Source organism: Aythya marila, assembly GCF_965140915.1.
Source record: "Aythya marila genome assembly, chromosome: 6".
NCBI classification, from domain to species: Eukaryota; Metazoa; Chordata; class Aves; order Anseriformes; family Anatidae; genus Aythya; species Aythya marila.
In genome coordinates this window covers 38,671,867-38,691,409 of record NC_139047.1, presented here as the reverse complement: position 1 = coordinate 38,691,409, position 19,543 = coordinate 38,671,867, and the positions used below count along the sequence as shown (strand labels likewise).

General features: G+C 46.3%; 1 protein-coding gene across 6 annotated transcripts in view; it reads right to left on the bottom strand.

The window, feature by feature from the left end:
* Positions 1 to 19,543, bottom strand: part of GPD2 (glycerol-3-phosphate dehydrogenase 2) — a 65,241-nt gene that overhangs the window by 44,136 nt on the left and 1,562 nt on the right. For 3 of the 6 annotated variants that reach the window (XR_014317733.1, XM_082763012.1, XM_082763016.1), the window contains exon 2: positions 9,644 to 9,751. Coding sequence is in view for 5 of the 6 variants with exons in the window: in XM_082763012.1 (XP_082619138.1) it covers positions 9,644 to 9,745 (102 nt within the window). In the remaining variant the exon portion in view is untranslated. Of the gene's footprint in view, positions 1 to 9,643; positions 9,752 to 10,490; positions 10,513 to 11,013; positions 11,060 to 18,808; positions 18,966 to 19,543 lie in introns of those variants that run through there. The other 3 variants (XM_082763013.1, XM_082763014.1, XM_082763015.1) reach the window with 3 other exon arrangements.

The following is a 19,543-nucleotide window of genomic DNA, read 5'->3' as shown; positions in this document are numbered from 1 at the left end:
TTACAGAACACCTTTTTATTTACCTTTTGACATATGGTACATCCTCTACATATGTGCTTCCCTAAAGTGTATATTCCTACACAGACATACTTTCTTAGCACAACATCACACATTGCTTGCACCTCCTAATGACTCTTCTGATGTAAAACAGTTAATATTTGCCTCATTATCACTTTATTCAGCATTTCTCTCCCATCAGGGAGTATCGATTTTCCTTCAGACTTCATGGCTCCTGATTCCTTAAAAAAATCTTTCTTTTAAAACTTTTTAGTTCTTTCTTAATTTTCAACAATTCCCTGAATCCTCTCTGCATTTATTCTGTTTTCCTTCAGACATTAGATGCCTTAAATACCTGACTTCTCTTTCTCCATATTGTAATTTATTTATTTATTTATTTATTAATACTCCCAAGCCCTGCTTTCCCAGAAAGTTGAATAGCTTGTTAGTAGCTTTCTTCACAACTCTTTTCTCCTGTCCTGACAATAGAAAACGATCCACATATTTGTTAACATTAATACCTCCTTGGGAGGTTGTAATTGCTCCAAAATCTTTTGTTATTTAAACTGACCCAAATAGATAGGTGGCCCTGTAAACCCCTGAGGTAAAATTGTCCACCTATATTGTTGCTTCCGCCCCCATTTAAGGGTCTTTCCAGTCAGAGGTGAATATACATGTATGTTTGCTCTCAGGGCCAGAGAGCACTCCATTAATAACACTGTTATTCCAGTCTAACAATTTACTATTTGAATGCCCAATTTAATCATCAAATCCCTTCCCAACAAATTAGTCCTTGCCTTGGGTACATACAATAATTACCCAGTGATCATTTTATCCCCTAGTCTCAGCTTGGTATCCCCCCCAAAGTGGCACTGTTATCCCAGCCCCACTTTTTAGGGTTTCATTAGTTAATTTAATCCCTGATACTTTACAGGTCAGTAATGACCTAGCTGTTCCCCAGTGTATTGGGTTTGATGGCAAGGTTCGGGGGCTGTGAGTAGGGGGGTGGGAAACTGCAGTGGCAGCCCCCGTGAGAAAAAAAAACCCGGAAGCCTCCCCGTGGCAGATAAGGGACAATTTCATCTGGCCCTAAGGGGCCCACTGCTGCCCAGAGCCAAGCCATGAGCAATACAGTCCGTGCCTCTGTGAGAGCACATCCACGAAAACAAACAAACAAAGAAACAAACAAAAACCTGCTTCTCAACAGCAGTTGAGAGAGCGAGAAACCCCCCCGCAGACACCAAAGTCAGTGCAGAAGGAGGGGGAGGAGGCGCTCCAGGCGCTGGAGCCGAAACCCCCCTGCGGCCGCTGGAGAGGCCCCTGGTGGAGCAGGCTGTTCCCCCCTCCCGGATGCTTGGGAAACTGAACAAACACCACAGCAAATATGCAAATATACCAAAACTTCTAGACTGTTACTTAGATAACGCCTACATCACCTTTCCCTGCTCATTCAATTTCAAACAGCTCTGTTAAATATTACATGCCACACCTTTAACACCTTCGGCAAGACTTTTAACACTTCCTTTATCTTTCTCCAGCCCGCACTTTTCTAATACCAGCACCAAAGGCTCAGTCAGAGTCCAACTTAATTCCATACCTTTTCCCTCCAAGATACTGAAACAACATATCAATATAGCATATTTCATCCCATTTTCCTTCTTTCCTCCTTCTTCCACTCCAGATATTCCTATTCGAAGTGGCCAGCCTGGCCACACTTAAAACATCTTATCAAAGCCTGTCTCTGCTAGGACTCGGGCCACAATACAGGCAGCCCTCTTTGCCTGCCATTCCTTCATCTCTCTTCCTCTCCTTTCCATCCTGGCCCTGACTCCCCCTGAAGATTTTCTTCATCTTTCTCCAACCCTCTGCCTCACTACCCGCTGCACTGTCAATACCATTAGTTTCGATCTTTTTTTTTTTTTTTTTTTTTTTTTTCCCTTCTTATCTCCCCTCCAGACACACCCCTCCAGGGCCTCCCGCAGGAGGGTCCCCCAGTGACTGTTCACTACATTCCCCCCACCTTCTGAAGCATTTTCTGCGTATTTTGCCAGGCTTTAATCACACAATGAACTTTCAAGAGCCCTTCGGATACTGGGTCCTCAGGTCTCATCCCCAAGTACTTTCTCATTCTGACACTAAGTCTCTCATATAATTTCTGTGTTGCACACTATTATTATTCCAGCCAGGATTGGCAAGTGGGTATTTCTGCCCTGCCGGTATTACCCCTGGTCCTGGAGGATGAGCTCTTTCCCATTCTTGTATAGCAGCTCTCCTCCTGATCATTCCCATTTCTTTCCCTGTAAACAACATACTTATAGACATAATTCCCTCCCCCAAGAGTATAAATCAGGTCGTAGGAACTGGTCTAATTGTTCAGCTAGGCTGTTGGGGTCCTTGAATAAAGACTTCCTCTCCTTCTTAAAAAGTCCTAACCTCTCTGCTGGTAAGGAGGAGGGGGTAGTTCACCTAAGAGGATACACAGTTAGTGTTAGTACTGTTAGTATCAGGGAAGGCAAAATTCTCAACATATCTTCTACCTTGTTCTAATTCTTGCCAGAGCGTAGAGTACGATCCTTCTTTAGGGACAGTGTTAATTACAGTCCCTGTCTCCCTTCCTGGAGTGACTGCTGCTGCCACCAGTTCAATATTAAGATTATAGGGAGCATAACTTGGCTCCTTCTCTGAAAAAGGAATCTTATTGTTTACACATAAATTTAAAGCCTGAATTTTCATCAGACCCGTATTTTGGCCAAAATACTGCTGTTTCCTTAATTGATTGTTTTGTCCAGACTGATACACAATGTTTAACCTTTTTTTTTTTTTTTTTTTTTTAATTACTTTTCTTTTACAATCCCTCTAATTTTGGGATTATGTTTCCAATTTCTTATCATTTTTCAGGAAGAACTATTAGTAGGCACTCCCCCAGGGATATCTCCCTGTCCCCTGGAACTCATATTTTCCCATTTTTCCTAGCCCTCGCCAGTATGTGCTACAGAAATTTCCCTTCTGCAGTGCACCACACACCAACGTACTGAAAAATGGGGGTGTACCGCCAAGCACTTCCCCGTGCCAGCGTTACCGCACACCTATGAGTTTACCAGATTCCCTGGAACTCGTACTTCCCATCTTTCCTAACCCTCGCCAGTATGTGCTACAGAAATTTCCCTTCTGCAGTGTACCACACACCAACGTACTGAAAGATGGGGGTGTACCGCCAAGCACTTCCCCGTGCCAGCGTTACCGCACACCTGAGTTTACCAGATTCCCTGGTGTACTTCCAAGCACTTCCCCGTGCAAGGATTACCGTACACCAGATTCCCCTGGTGTAGTGCCAGCACTTCCCCGTGCAAGGGCTTACCATACACCAGATCACCCGACCCCCAAGGCAATACTTAATATTTCTTACCTTGGTCTGTGCACAGAGTTACCGGATCGATTCTTAAAAACCCGGAGTGCCTACCTTCTTCCTTTCCCCACTACTTCACGGATCCTGCCTCTTTAACCAGTCTCGGGCCCTCTGTCAGCTTTCCGCAGAACCGCCACCGTCGATGCACAGGACCGCTGAAATCAGCGGGGCATGCCTTCCTGCTGCTGCGGCGGTGGGGCTCCCCAGTAGGTGACTGGATCCCGGACGAGCCCCCAAATTGTGAGAAACACTCCGTAGCCAATAACTTAGGCTCAGGCGAGGATCTCAGTGAAGTAGTAATTTATTCGCGATTGCAATGGCGGGCGCCCCACAAGCAGGAGAGAGCGCATCTACTAGTTCCAAAACACAGTTTATATACCTTTTGATGGCAGGACCCTCCCCTGTTTCCCCACTGAGTGGGTAATCCAGATTCACAATCTATCTGATGCTTCACAAACAATGCATGGCCTTCAGTCGCCGGCCTGTTAAATTTCAAATTTCTTTTGACATTTTTACTGCTTGAAGTGGTAATGTTTCTTCACTTATCTGACTTGACTTGACACCGTGATTTTCACCTAATTGTCCTAAGGAGTCTGATTGTCTGCATTTTACAAGGTTGCCTGCTAAACTTTTCTTATCACTGTAAGCATATCTCAGTACCACATTCCCTCCTTCTAAACAATGTAACTCTGCAAAAACAACATTTCTATTCCTACAGTCATGTCTAAAGGAAGTGCATATTCAAGAGAAAATTAATGATCGCGTTCATCCTGTAACCATGTGTTACACTGACTACAATGCAAACAGCTCATGCAAATCAGGGCAGCCACAACTACTTCCACCCTACGTGTTACAGCTCAACGAGGAATACTGGGCTACCGAAAGAGTGCTTAACTTTATTTCAGGGAAGATATGTTTCCTTACTATAATAAAAGGGTGAGATTTAAAACAAGCAAGCAGAAGGAGGTGGATCCTGATCAGCCTCCCCATGGTATCCCCTCCTCACTCCTGCACATCTACACCCATGGCAGCTGGCAGAGACCACCGAACGGGGTACAAAGCCTTGGGGCTACACAGAAGCACCCCAGCACCTCTCTTCCTCCCTCCTCCTTGGGCTTCCCATCCCGAAGCAGCACAAGGGACGCAGGAGATGTTTTCCCTGTGTACAGCTGGTACCTGCACCACTGCAGCCTTCCTGTCTGCATCGGCAGGGTAACAGCCAGCACTGCATCCATGGCTCTCCTCAGCAAGCTGTTGCATTAAGCACACGTTTTAGAGGTGTATAAATGCAGGGAATATACACAGGCCACTGATACCAGCTTCCTACTTTCCCTAAATATCACCCTGTGACTAACAGATAATAGTGCTGAGAAGAAAGTTTAAGACAGATGCACCCGTGGCTTATTTCTGCATGCATTTTGGCTGATCAAGTTCAGCTACATATGTTCCACTTTATAAGCTTTAGAAGAAAATTGAAAATCCCCAGCTCAAGATGAAGTTTTGCACTAGATGTCCAGATGTGCCTTCTCCAGCAAAATAGGTGACTATTTTCAAAGTATTTACCTTAACTTTAGGAAAATAGGAGAATACATGAAAAAAAAGAAATCGGAGTCCAAGAAGTGCTGTCGTCATTTAAAAAAAAAAAAAAAAACACAACAAAAATAGTTAAACTAAACACATTATCTACACCCAACATAGTAGAAGACAGACCAGAGTCCCAAGCAAATAGCCACTGTACAGCAAGAGCATAGAAATCAGCACACCAGAAACTGAAATATAAGCAAAGTGATTAGCACACTAGGAATTGATAGAGATATGATTCATCTTGCTGTCAATTAAATGTGAGACTGGAGAAAAGCTGCATACAGGGATTCCATCTGCAATAACGTGATTAGTTTGGCAGTGAACAAGTATGTTTACTGAAATAAGCAATTGCTGTTTATATCTACAATTTCTCAGGCAAGAGTTCCTTGAATGGTTTTGATTACACTCTTAGTGAGAAGAAATGTAGTTTGGCAGTTTGAATTCAATCAAGAAGTTATAAAGTGATCTAGTAATCCATAAGCAAGCATTCTTGTTAATTTGGCTAATGCAAATCACCAGGTAGGTTCACAGAGCCAAATTCATCATCCATATTCATTAAAGAGAAAATGGAAGTAATTAAAAACCCAAAAGCAAGCCCTGATGCATTATCATATTATCGCTCCCTGCACTGGATTCCCCGTGACAAGCAAGTCCTGACCACCCAACAATGCACCTGCACACCAGGAGGAGAGAAGGATTGCTGGGTGGGCTTCGCTAGGGGGACAGCACTTACAACTCCAGAGCAAAGCAGTGCTTTTCCTTGGTGACTACAGAAAGAAGGACCATTAACCCCTGAATGGAAGCAAGCACGCTAAACTAAATAATACCCACATCACACCCAGTACTAGCCCGCTGGGCTCAATAAAGGCACACAAAGCATGAACACGGCAGTGTTGTCAGCATCTACAAGAATGCATCACCCTTGCCAATCCTACCTTTCAGCTATCTGAAACTGGAGGCCAACACAATTATGTACACAGCCTGCGTGTTTCAAGTCTCACGTAGGAGTCCAACTTCACCTCAGGTGATGTGATTCTTTTCAGGAGCTCCTGATCATTAGGGAATGCACTGTACACACGTTGGAGAGCTGTCTGCATTGTTTAAGATAAATTTCATTTACAGTGGTAGCACTGAAAGAAATTTAAAAGTCTACACACATTTTTGCCTTATGTGAAAGTCATTCAGGAGGGACTAGTTTCTTCAGACCTCTGCACTACCATCTGCAGGGATTTCCCCAGCTGTTTCCCTTTCTCTGGAAAGGGATTATTATTTTTTTTAATCTAAACCAAAAGCCTCCCTGTCAGACCTAGGCATTTGCCCTCAACATCTCAAGCCACCAAGACTGCGCAGAACACTCAACCACCTTCCTTAAGGCTAATAGTTACTCAATAGGAAAGAACACCTCCCGTGTGTTTACTGAAAGAGATTTTGCTTGAATTAGTGTCATTCCTACTTATTCCCTTACAGCACAGCATTAAACTAAGCCAGCTGATTAATTCAGTAAATACCCCAGCGATCAGGTTACCAGTCAAGACACAGAAGTGCAATATTCATCTATCAGCTTAGGAGTTAAATTCAACAACAGTTCTGTCATGTCAACACGTTCCCATCCTCCTCCTGCTCAGCAGGAGCTGTGTGTTGTCAAAAAACAACACACAATACGAGGAGTTGACTGAACCGCTTGTATGCCTGCATATGCCATCCATAATCAGAGGATGTATATCTATATTGCCTCAGTTGCTGTTGCAGAAACATTCTCCCAAATGTCAGCATTTTAATCTGTGTGTGTATAGAAAAATAAGTTGGGATACACAACCTGAAAACCAGGACAGATCTGAGTCAGTGGTGTGTTTTATTTCCGAGGTGTAAACACCCTACAGTTGTTGATATACAGGCAAGGTTAACTGTGCTAACTGTGACATCTTCCTCACAGTCCAGCTTCAAACCTTAAACCTAGAGGGAACATCTGAAATTGCCAATACTCACCCCTTTCAGTAGGCAAACCACCCACTAATATGCTTGACTAACAGATCCAAGGGAACTCCCAGCCATTCTCGAGGGCCAGAAGCTTGCAACCCATTAGCTTTTTCCCTTGGAATTACCTGGGACAGCTGAGTTTCACAAACACCTAATATTAGCTGAGTGAACATGGAAAACAAAGAGAAATCAGTCAGCTATGTTGTGTGTTCAGAATTATTTAAACAGGGTCTTTTTTTCTGTCAGTGGGTGCCCCTAATTCTGGGGTGCCAGCCACTACACGGGCACCCAGACGCAGCGGGTGAGGCAGGACTTACAGACATGGGGAAAGATGGAGCATGCCACTGCTCTTGCATTTTATTTTTATCTTATGTGATGGATTCTGTTCATGAAACAACAAACAGACTTCCCACAATGTGTAGCCAATTAGTGCACACCTTGGGGCAATATCCCTCCCTGGCACAGGAAGGGAAGATCTTTGCCCTAGCATATATTTGATTGGCAGGCATTATTAAAGAGAGGACACTTAGGCTGGGGGACATGCCCACAGCTTAGATATATCAACACTACAAATGGACTGTCCTCCTTTGTGTCAATCCCTCCAGTTATGTTCCACCTGCTGCCCTATATTAGGTGTTTAAGGCAGCAGCTTTAAGGGACATCACGTGGGAAATGTGCAAGTTAGTACAACATGAAAACAACATGCTGTTCACTTGACAGATCCATTTGCTTACACATATGCTGGAAATTTTTCAGATCCTCTGTAGACAGACACTACACAATAGGTTCAGGAATCAAGGAACAAGTGGATATTTCATTCTGACACCAAGATCACCTTCTGTAAAGCTTTGCTTTTTAAACTGCCTTCAAAAATTTGTAACAATCATCCAATAACAACAAAACTGGAAACTCTCTGAATCCTGTAACACTGCATATATGACAAATTAGCTATCCAGATCAGTCTTGCCTTCCAACTTTGCTTATTTAACAGTCCTAAGATTTGAAGCTGCAGTTTCTGACAGTAATGAAGCCAGAGTGTAAAATCCTGTGATAAAGACTCCAGAGAGAGTCAGAAACGGCATTAGCAGCTAGGCGCAAGACAGGCAGTCCAATGGGAAGCTCACTTATAAAGCTAGGATTTATTTTCTGCAACAGTATCTGAAGCTATAAGGATCCTGGCTTATCCACTTTCCAGCTAGGTTCCCCAGGAATGACTCATCTCATTTGCTTTACCATTATCTCAGCTGCTATTCCTCCTCCACACAGAAACAGCCAGAAGTTTCAGATTATCATCTATTCGGACCAGAAATGCACACCTTCATCGAGCTAAGTGCAGACTGCCTACCATCACTCACTGCTTTACCCCGAATTAGACCATTGAGATCACTTGTATTCCTGGCTGTTGGTTTTCCCATTTTGAATGGGAACCTACAGTAAGCGTGTGGCAGCTCAGGGTAACAGCCTGCCATTGATAAAGGGCTGACCAGATCCATTTCTATGGTGAGAAGCAGAAAGCTCCATGCAGAATGTGCACCTGCTCACTTAACTGCTGAAACTGGTATGGTCTGAAAGGGAGGAGAAGGTACCCCCCCCTCAGGGCTCAGGCTTCTTCCAAACCCAGGTGGACAGGCCACAGCCCTGACTGCACCTCCTTCAAACCCCATGGAACACAGATTGCAAATATTGTCAGCCAGGGGCGAGGTACCAGCCTCAAAGCTTACACTTAACAGCAGATAAAACGTGTCTCTTTATATGCATCTACTGACCCTGGAAAACAGTTATTTCATAACTCTAAAGCACAGCACAACTGCGTTAAAAATAAGAGATTGATTTGGTTAAAAATAGTAGCTGATCAACACCAGCTCTGCTTAAAACAATCCACAACTTTGCTTTTACTGATTTCTTTTACTGATTTTTTTTCCTTGGCTTCTGCATAGAGAAGTAGGGGGAAAAAAAAGCATAGCTGCTCCAATTTGGCTGGAAGAAGTAGTTATGACAGTGAATCTATTTTCTACTACAGAAAGAATCAATCCACAAACTGGATTGAAATCTACTGCATCTTTCAGCTACCACTATTTTACTTTAACAGTATGTTTTCAACATCAGCCTTTACTGCTCTGGAATTTTTATCTCATCAGCACGCCTTAATTACCTGAAATACAGCGCTGACCTGTGTCATGAACATACCAGCATCTAGGTTGTGCCCACCCAGACACCAATCACCACAAGAAACGGGAGCCTTGCAACTGACTTCTTTGGCACAGAGCCCATCCTGACACAGTTTTCAGTCTTCTGAACTGGCCAAGAGCTGCCACAATCACCGTCCTAAAGCTGAGATTTTTCAGAGGTAATCCTGGTGGTGACACTTCAAGCTGCCACGTTTGAAAACACCTTCCAAGCTATTTACTACTTAAACTTCAATCAATACTTTTCACTCCCGCAACTAAGTGAAACCCCTAGTAGTGTCCAAAAAACATTTTTTAAACATGAAAAGTGATTTACAAGAAAGACCTACAATAGTGAAACATCATTTAATGCCATCCTCCAGATAGCACCCAGCAGATCAAGCTGAGAAGCTCTTGGCATTCCTTTCCAAAGGAAACTATTCGTATAAGCCTAACATACGCTCAAACAGATTTTAAATTTCATATTTTATCAGAAGTCATAATTAATACTTACGTGTTTGTTTCTATACTGAGAAAATTGAGAGAGGCCAAAAACTGTTGCTATGGCACCTCCTCCAATGAGAACAGTTCCTTTCACTGCCTTCTGAAATGCCATTTTTTACTGTAAGAAAAGAAGATAAAAATTAATAGGCAGTTTTGCCATGTTAGAATCTAGGCTACACAGAATAGACCATTTGTAGAAGCTAATGACAATGTTTTGACAAGTTGAAATTTAGAGCAGCAATAGATTAATTAACGATTTTCACTGCAATACTAATGATTTCTAAACAAAATGTAGAGAGCAGCAAGCCAGAACACTCTGGTATTTGCTACTGAAGCTGACTGACAAAAGAGTATTTAGGCATACAGGTGGATGTGTACGTACGTACATATTTTGTGCTGTAAGCACTTGCCACATAACCGAGTACTTACAATACCATGGCAGAGGCAGAACGAGAGCACCCTGTCATCAAGCCAGATGGCCACCAAGTCCTCACCGCAACAGAGCAGCTGATCTGCTTGACAAGATCATCCTCAGCTACCCTCCATCCCATCAAAACTATTTCTACAACCAAGTTCGCCCAGCAGCACTCTACCCTGGACTCCCAGCAGGAATTATGATTCTGCCATTCGCAGTACACCAAAGCTTGTCCTACCCAGAGCGGTGCAGAACGCTAGTCAGGAAACAGGTCCCTCAGCAAGAAGCAGCGGAGACTGTGGACAAGACTAAGTGGCTTAAAACACGCGCAGAACTTTATCATCTAGCTACAGAGGTATTAAAGCTGGGCCTATGTAGGTCAGGCAAATTCTTGAAAGGGCCAGTGTTTGGATGCTGAATGAAAAATTTGCATGGAACTGACCTGAATCTTAAGTAGGCACAGCCTAACCCATCTTCCCAGAAGCAAGGCAGCTCGCATCCCATAGAAACAACGTGCAACAGATTTGAGCAGCTTCAGTCAGGGCTCCAAGTCCTTAGGTTACGAGGACACCTTTGTCAGTGCCCCAGATTCACACAGCAGTCTCTACACAAGACATCCAGCACCATGAAGACTTTGAGCACAGGCAGGCGATGCACACAGCCCTGCACACAGCAGGTTTGCAGGGCAGCAGGGGTGGCTCTGGGCCCTATTTCTTCTTTCAGTCTGCATAATCATTACTCTTTCTTAAAAGAATTTAAAGCAAACGTGTTTAAAAACACAAGCCAAATAAGAAAACTTCATTTTTAGATGGTGTCAATCTTAACTTTGTTATCTGTGCACTCTGATTGCAGCACATCCATGGGGGAAAACAAATGCACAAGCAATTATTGTAGGCAAATATGTTAGGTATAGATGTCATGTGCTTGTATGCACTGGTTATTGTACAGAAAGCAAAGACTTGTACCTTCCCAGAAGGTTTTTGAAAGAGCAGCATGTATGTTCTTAGAGGTTCCCACCACAAAGACGCCTCTCTCAGTCTCTAGGTAGAGTATCACACAGTCCATTCAGTTCATGCTTGAGTTTTAAGAAGTACAAGTTTAATCTTTCCAGGACCTGGATGAGTCAAAGGGAAAGGCAACACAATCCCCCTGCAACATCTCAAAGCAAACTCACTGCAGCCTCAGAAGCTACAGCAGCCCTGCAGGGACGGGGCGAGCAGCGACCAGAGGCAGGGAGCAGCCCGCTACCCCAGCACAGTGCTCCAGCAAGGGGTGACCTATGGCAGCTGCAACACTGGGAGGCCACCCCGCACCTCCCCTGTGCTACCTAGAATTAATAGAGTGCCAGAACTGACATAAAACAGACCCCTACCACCTTCAGTCTGTCACTGATACAGCGTCTGCTCTACATCTCTGGAAGTACCTATGGTACCCCTGAAGCCACAGCACAGCACGCACCTCACAGGAGTTGAGGTGTGCCATCACCACACTTTCAGCCTCCTGCAGAATATGAAAAACACACAAGACAATCAAATCAACATCAGCTCGCATACTGCCTATGGCTGCACAAAGCATATGGCGATGCTGCACACATACACAGCATCCAAGCACTCTGTGTACTATACGTTTCCACCAGACGGTTTCTTCAAGCCGCTAGAATAATAACTCAGCTTTCAGAATGCAAACTGGTGGCGAGCACGAAGCAGCTTCACACACCTTACGCAGCGGCAGAGAATCACTTCAAGTAGGACTACGAGACCCTAGCTTACAAATGCCTGCTCTGGGAACACAACATGCTCTATGATCCAAGATTGTTTTAAAAGAACAAATTAGCATCCTCCAACGAGCCAGCTTACATGTCTGAAAAGACGCTGGCTTTCAAGAAAACAAATGGAAGCAGGTCCATACGCTGCTTTTTGTAATCAAGTTCAGCAGCAACGAGTGATCGCTGAAGCACAAGTCCCTACTTTCCCAGTTCAGCTAACAATGAACAAACTAATTGTGAGCGCTGGCTCAGCAGCTGATACGAGGTGGCAAGAGCAGCCCCCAGGCTCCCCGCCAAGCACCGAACGGCCAGGCAGCCTCCAGCAACGGGGCCGGCACCAGCCTTAGGAGTAACAGAGCCCAGAGCAAGGGAAGGAAGCCCAGGAGACCAACTCCTGCCTCCCACTCACCGCCCTGTTCAAGCCTTCTCCAAGGCTCCCTCGTGCAGACCAGGTATGCACCTACCCGAGGTGAACCACTGCATGCTCACCCATTGATTAAACACCAGCTCTCCCAGATAAGAGTTAAAACAATCCCCCACAACGACCACGAGAAGCCACCCACAACGCAAGCTTCCACTCAAAAAGCATCTGTCACCAGCTCTAACGCAATACTACACCGACACGCTAATAGCTTTTATTTAACCATTTCCTAAACAAAAACCTCTGCTAGGAACCCAGCAAACCCTACTGCCATTACGTGTAGTAAGTTCTCCTCCATATGCATAAGGAGCTTCAGAAGACTGACTGTCCTTTAGGAGCCGATCAGAAGGGAATGGAAGTTCAATTCAAAACTGGTTTCTAGAAATTTTGGATGAGAAATGCAGCATCTCTGTGGTATAATAGATGCCATTCTTTTGGCATACTAACCTTTTCCACCTCCAGATATGTACTGATGAAGTTTTTCACCCTACAGAGCCCAGTACAAGTTGCACAGCACATGCAGAGGCCTGCAGAGCCCCACTGCTGCCCGAGGACAATGATGCTTGGCCACAAGAAGTCAGACCCGGGGAGCTGAAATTCGCTGCCTGCCTGGCCACAGAGCTGGCCGCCTTGCATGGAGCCATACAAGGGGTGTAGAGAAGGATGGCAGGGAAAAGCAAGAGACAAAGGTTTGAGTGTACCCGTACACCAGGCTGCAAGTCACAGCAGCAAGGCAGCTGCTCAAAAGCACTGAAGGAGGACCTGCCCAGACAGCAGCCACCTCTGCTGTCTGAGCTTCCCATCCCTACAGGGCAGCGTGGCTGCTCACACAGCGGTGTGGTGCGGTGGGATCCAGCTGCCCACCACCTCCCACGGCCGAGCAGCGTGCTGCCAGCACACACGCCAGGATTTGGAGGGCTGCAGCGAGCCTCCTCGCTCACACAGCCACCTCCCAGCCGCTGAGGCGGTGCCAGGAGGCAGCCCACACCGGCACACGTGCCTCAGGACTGCCTCACTGCTCCTGCACCGAGACCCGACACCATCCCACTGACCACACCAAAACAACGTGTGATGTGCCACTAGGACAGTTCTGCCATGCTTTTGTTACTCGGTGACACCAGGAGGAGCCCAGCAGCTCGGTGCCCTCACCATGGCTGCAATTAGGGCCTCTGTCAGCATGGGGCCAGCCCTCACCCGCTGGGTGGCCGGCCCGGCCCTCGGGCAGGCCCCACACAGCTCCGCAGAGGACAGAATCAAATGGCCACGAGCACCTTGTTGGTACGAACAGCTTCTTCAGGGACAGAAAGGGAAGCACAGCTTAACGTAAGCCACTCCAACACGAAGCTGGACAAGCATCCAAACCTGCAGTCAGCACCTCAGCACCCAAAACGTCTCAGTTTCATCCCAGGAACCCGTTAGCCCATGTCCGAGCAGACGTATCTGGGTGAGGCTGCTTCACCTCGCGGCAAGCAGAGCCCAGGACAAACAGCTGCGGATGATTTTTTGTCTTCACGGTGGTTTTGCTGTTGCTTGCCCCCCCTGTGAGCAGGGCCCCATGGCAGCACGCAGCCGGCTCTGCTCCTGGCAGCTGGGGCTCTGCCGAGGCACCAACCTGCCTCAGCGCTGCCAAAGGGAAATTACAGGCTCCCAAAGCACCTACCTGGGAGTTCAAGGTATGTCTCAGGATTGATGCTAAGGACTGCTGCAAGCACAGAACAGGATAAACCAGAGAGCAGAAGGGGAAACGGGAAAGAATGCAGCGCACATAGCTACGGCAAGATTGTACATGAGTGCTAAGGACACAGACAGGAGTCTAAACTTAAGGCTCACCTATTGCAATGGGTAATAAAACTCTTTCAAGCTGATACCAGTAACTTGTGACCAAAACTTCAGATTTTATAGCAATATAAATTGTAACAGCACAGCACAAGAAGCAGTGCGGTCAGAAATACGTCACCTTTCTATAACACAAGCATTCTGAGTAATCAAACAGCATGCAGGGTTTTAATGCTGTAAGCCATCTGACGCTGTGATCACCAGGTCAGGCAAGCCTTATCCTTTGTTTCGATACAGGTTTTGATAAACAGCACCTTTAGACCCATGCCCTCAGCTCGAGGGCTGGCTGAAGTCCTTGACAGGCTGGGGAGCAGGCTCCGGCAGGAGCAAGGAGCCCTCTGCCGTCACAGGGACTGCCAGGGGCACGCCACGAGGAGCGGGTGCAGCACACGGCGTGATCTGCCGAGAAGCAAGCCACCCACGGGAACCCTGCTCGGGGAGCCAGCTGAGCGCCGGCAGATGCACGGAGACATCAGCTCCGACTCGTAGCTACAGCAAGGATCCTGATGGCAGCTCGGTGCTACCTGCTGAGGTTTAAGGGAAGAGAAAGAGTTGGTCCACGTGAAGGGGGAAGCACACAGAAGGTTCATCAGGACAGACTCATACTTTCAGTTTCCAAGGAGTCAACACAAGCTATCTTCACAGTAAGAACTGCTCCCTCCTGCACTGAATTTCTCAACGGGTAATAGAGGGCACACTCACCACGATCAAGACGCGTGTTTTTTCCCAAACTGCAGTCACTGCTGCCAGAAGCACCCGCCCCAGAGCTGCTGCTGCCAGTGAGCCCCTGGGCTGAACCCCCACACCCACAGCCCCCCAGGCTCCCACACCACGGCCCAGGGCTGCACTCCACCCCCATTAACATGCCCCCCAGAGCAGAGCTCTCCTGCTCTGCTTTCAGCCCCACGTTTGAAAAAAGAAACCAAAACCATACAGAGTGCAACTTACATCCTGTTTTTTAAAAAATTATTTCAACACCCGTCTCCACCAGAAGCTTCTGTACAGGGCGCCCCATATGACAAGTATCTGCCTCCCTGCAGCTCTCAGCAGGCTGACAGAAGTCCTAGGAGGAACTCGTCTTCGTTTCCCGCAATGCCCAGCCCAGGCAGTTACCAGACAGCCTGCCTGTTGGCTGGGATCTTATTTTGGGTTGTGTAACGCTATGCAGCCTGCCAGCAGCATGCACACACACCTACCAGGTCCCCCACCCCCTCTCAAGGCAGCCGGTATTTCTGTGCTCAGGTACCTTCTAATTATCAAGGTGTTGGGCTAGACCTAAGGAGGGCACGGGGAAAGCTGGTGGAAGAATGAGAGGAATGGAGGAGGAGGGCGCGAAGGCAGCGAGGGAGGATTCAGACGCAGCGCCGCAAGTTGGAGATCAAAGAAAGACGACTACTTTAGCAAAAATGCAGGGACAGATGGATACAAACTGTAAAGCTTTGCAATAAGTGTGACGCCCTGTATGCTGCCATCAGACATGGTGTATGAGACGCAAAACCTGTTAAATTAAGAGAAGAAATCCAATCTGTTATGTTGTATATCTGAGTGCTTTACGAGGCCATTACCATGGAATCTGGATGCTTCGCATTCCGTTTTAAATGAACACATCTAATAAAGTGACTCACTCAATGAAGACTCAAAAATAGAAAACTTATAATCATCACCACTACAGTTTGCATAACTTGCCATTTGCACAGTAGCATTGTCTCATGTTTTTCATTTTTCCCAAAAGCTTCTCAGGTGAATTTCAGATGAGAGCTCCGGGCTGAGCTGGGAATCTTGCGCTGCCTCTGCTTCTCCAAACAGCGAGAGACGCTACCCTCAGCTCCCTCTGATGCTGCTTTTGATCCTCCTTGCAGGAGGACTTAAAAGGTAGCCACTGTGATGGAGTGCAGAGCTGCAACAAGCCAGTCAAGCCATAATTAGCACTCTTACTACGGGTAGTTTACAAGTTTAAAGCAGTACTGCTCGGAGTGAGATGCTGACAGTCTGCAGCATGCATCAATGGAGGAATGGCCAAAGAGCACAAAGAAAGGATGTGACCATGTCGCATTAACACTCCCATGATAACATCATCCACCAGCTCTCATGTAGCTGCTCTTGTTTGCTTTTAAGAGACCAAAGTGGTTAGGACATTACACAGCAAGTCAGACCACGCTAACTGAAGTAAGCATTTTAGAAGCAAGTAATTAAAGCTTCAATCAGCCAGCAGTGAAGAAGCCTGCCCTGCAGCACTCCGGGCCAGCAGGCGTACCTCTCCCCAGGTTACCCGGGTCCCACCTCCAGGGCCGCCCTGTGCTCTGTTACCTCCCCAGCAGTGACACAAGCAGAACAAAGCAGCACGCTCCGAGAGGCAACCAGAGCTTGTTATCTACCTCACTGGCTGCATGGGCTCTGACACACGCCCTCGTGACTTCTGGACCTAATTCCTGCAAGCCACAGCTATAAACAGAGCCACACACCAAGATAAGCTTCCAGTGGATACATAATGCAGCTGTCACAGAGACTGTACTGAAGATGAGTGCTCCAGATTCCCATCCTCCAGATCTTCTCCCAAAGCCTCTCATGTAGGCTTCAAGTTCTTAAACACAAGTTATGGCACTTTAATTAAAGTAATTACCCCAGAACTGCCTCACCAACCAAGCACAGAAACATAACCCGTGATGTACCAGGACAGCTCGCAGGGCTACCAGCCCCTTTAAGCCACAGACCACACAAATTTGTGAATTCCCACACCCAAAACTTAGAAGCCCAGAACTCCCAGAGGCCAGCTTCCACTAATTAGTGGAAGCAAAGCAGCAGTTCAGCATATGGGGAAAGGCCTTCCCACGCGCAAGTAAGGCATCCAGCACGGCTACCATGCCCAGAAGTAGCTGCTTGGCATGTCACACATAAAAATAAAGGAAAAACAAGGCAAAAATAGTCATACTGCCCTCATCCTCCCTTTGGTCCCCACTGCTTCAAACTTCTTGAAGTGCCTTTTGTACTTAAGTGACCACGATCTTCCCACCAGGCATTAGATGACACGCCAACTGCTTTAAGCACTATCCTACAAGGAATAAACGTTGACTTCTCTCTCCTGTATTTATACTTTTAGACCTAACCACCTTTTCTCCTGTGTGGAGGGTGTCTCATTGATAAATACTTCTTGGGATTTCCGATAGCGATAATCTTGCCAGAAAAGGCAGCAGGTTTCTGACAAGGAGGTAATACATGCTTGCAGATGACAATTCCAGCACTGTACCTCACAATTAACAGGAACATTAAGAAACACTGAGGCCATCTGTATTTTGGGCTTCCTCATCACAAACACCACAATATATTTTACAAGTTTTACCAAGGAAGTATTTAAATTCCTTTCAGTCCCACTGAAACATCACTTCAAACCCCAGCCACACAGGGAGCGACAAGCCTAGTCTCCAGCCTGGTTACTGGCTACATTTACACAACGATTCTCGTACGTTTGTTTGCCGACCTAGTCTTCCAGCTTCAATAGTTCAAAATAGTCATTCTAGCTCCCCACGAGTGAGGATTTATTCCAGCCATAAGTTCCACCACGCACAGACAATGCTAACTTGCACAGACTGCCAGCCAGCTGCTGCCATCAGAACTGCTCTCACTGCAGCCAGTTACTGGAGGGGCGTTCACCCTTCTTTTTGCATATTTATTCCTCAATCACTGCATATTTGATAGAGGTTTGGTCAGACAGCCCACCAATTCAGCTCAATCCCAATACCTACCCATACCTACAGTTCCTTCCTTCCCTCCCTCTCCCCCAAGTCAGACACTGGAGGAAGCAAGGTTTAGTAAACTGTGGTTTGCTTATTACAAGATCGGGCACAGACCTGCATACACAGACAGGTACCTGCTCAAAAATAACTACAAATTAGGTAATTACTTAGGCGTGTCAAGGAAGTAGCCTAGTTTTGTACACTGGGCTGAAGACTGAGAAACCCGATAGCACATGCAAACCCAGCCCAAGCAGGAGAGGCACGCACTCAGTATCATTTTGAAGTCAGAACTAGCACTTGGTTTGAGAAACACTTTGCCAAGCAGAAGAGTCACAATCCAAGAGTCAGTACCCAGCCAGCAGAGAAACAGCAACTCGGCATCCATCGGCATTTCAATTTATAACTCGGGGTTGGCTCATCTGGCATTTGGAAACCCCCAAGACAGAGTTACAGTCACTGGGGAACCTAGCTCAAACACAGCTACTTAGGGACACAAAATGCTTCTCCTTCTGCACTGCCAAAACCAATAAAACAAATCAATGCTATGATACTGTAAGAGTTGATTGCAAAGTGTTTGTTTGTTATGTAATACAAAAACGTTCTCTAAAGCAGTGCTTTTTGGAAGCAAGAGTACCAGTACACCTACATTAGCAAGAGCTGTGGCACGGCTGCAGCACAGCCCCACAGCAGAGGGCTGCTGCTGAGACCAGCCTCCACGATACACGTGTGCACATGGCTTGTCAGCAAGCAGCTCCAGTCCAGGCCCATGAACACCCGTGAAGCAGTTGAGATACATGAGACCTTCCTTATTTAAAGGGAGATCTTCCCACTTTTGTCTGATCTGCTTAAGATATTTTTTTTCAGCCTCTATTCTAATTTTTATTTCATGTTCACCTCCATCCCCAGTCTCAGTCATCTCCCGACTGCTCGGTGCTCTCCAACTTCTGAGAGCACCCAGGGAAGGTCACAAGCCCGCAGGCAGGCAGGTCACGGGCACAGTTACCCACCTTCTGGGGGCAGATCCACGCAGCCCTGCTCCCACCAGCCGGGGCGGCACACCCGCGGTGACGCAGCTAATCCCCAGCAGGACAGGCACAAACTGCAGATGGGAAGCCAGGCAGCATACAGGAGGACTCAACTGAGGTGTACTGCGCTGTCAGAGCCCTGTTTTAAATAAAGCACAGCATAGGCCCACGAACTTAAAGGTAAAATAACTCTTAAATCCTGTTTGCCAGCACGTAAACACGCACCACAACAAGGCACCTGACAGAAGCAAGCTGCTGCTTAACAGGGCTAGTCACAAATGAGAGCCCTTGTTTCAGAAACAGAGATATTTACCTGTGAAAGCAGAAAGTAACAGTTGCAAACTGGGCATTGTGGGAAAAAAGCACATTTATTTTAAATATTTGCTAAAGTTTGTAGAGAAATGTGAAGGCAAACTAGGGAGCAGAAAGGAACCTGTATGAGCTTTCATTTGGAAAACTGGTTTGCGCTGATGGCCTTTGAACCTATCCAGCTTTCTGAACTTCTAATAGGGACAGATTACAAGGCAGTAATGGATCTCCAGAGAAATTACTGTTATGTAGTAAGGGCCTAGGTCATGAAGTTGTTTTTACTCTACTTCTGCGTATGAGTACAATTACACAAAACAATGTGGACATCCGTTGTCTTTATGGTTACTATAGAAGAGCTTAAACTGGATTATACTTAACCAGCAACACTTACTGATCTTGAAATATCAG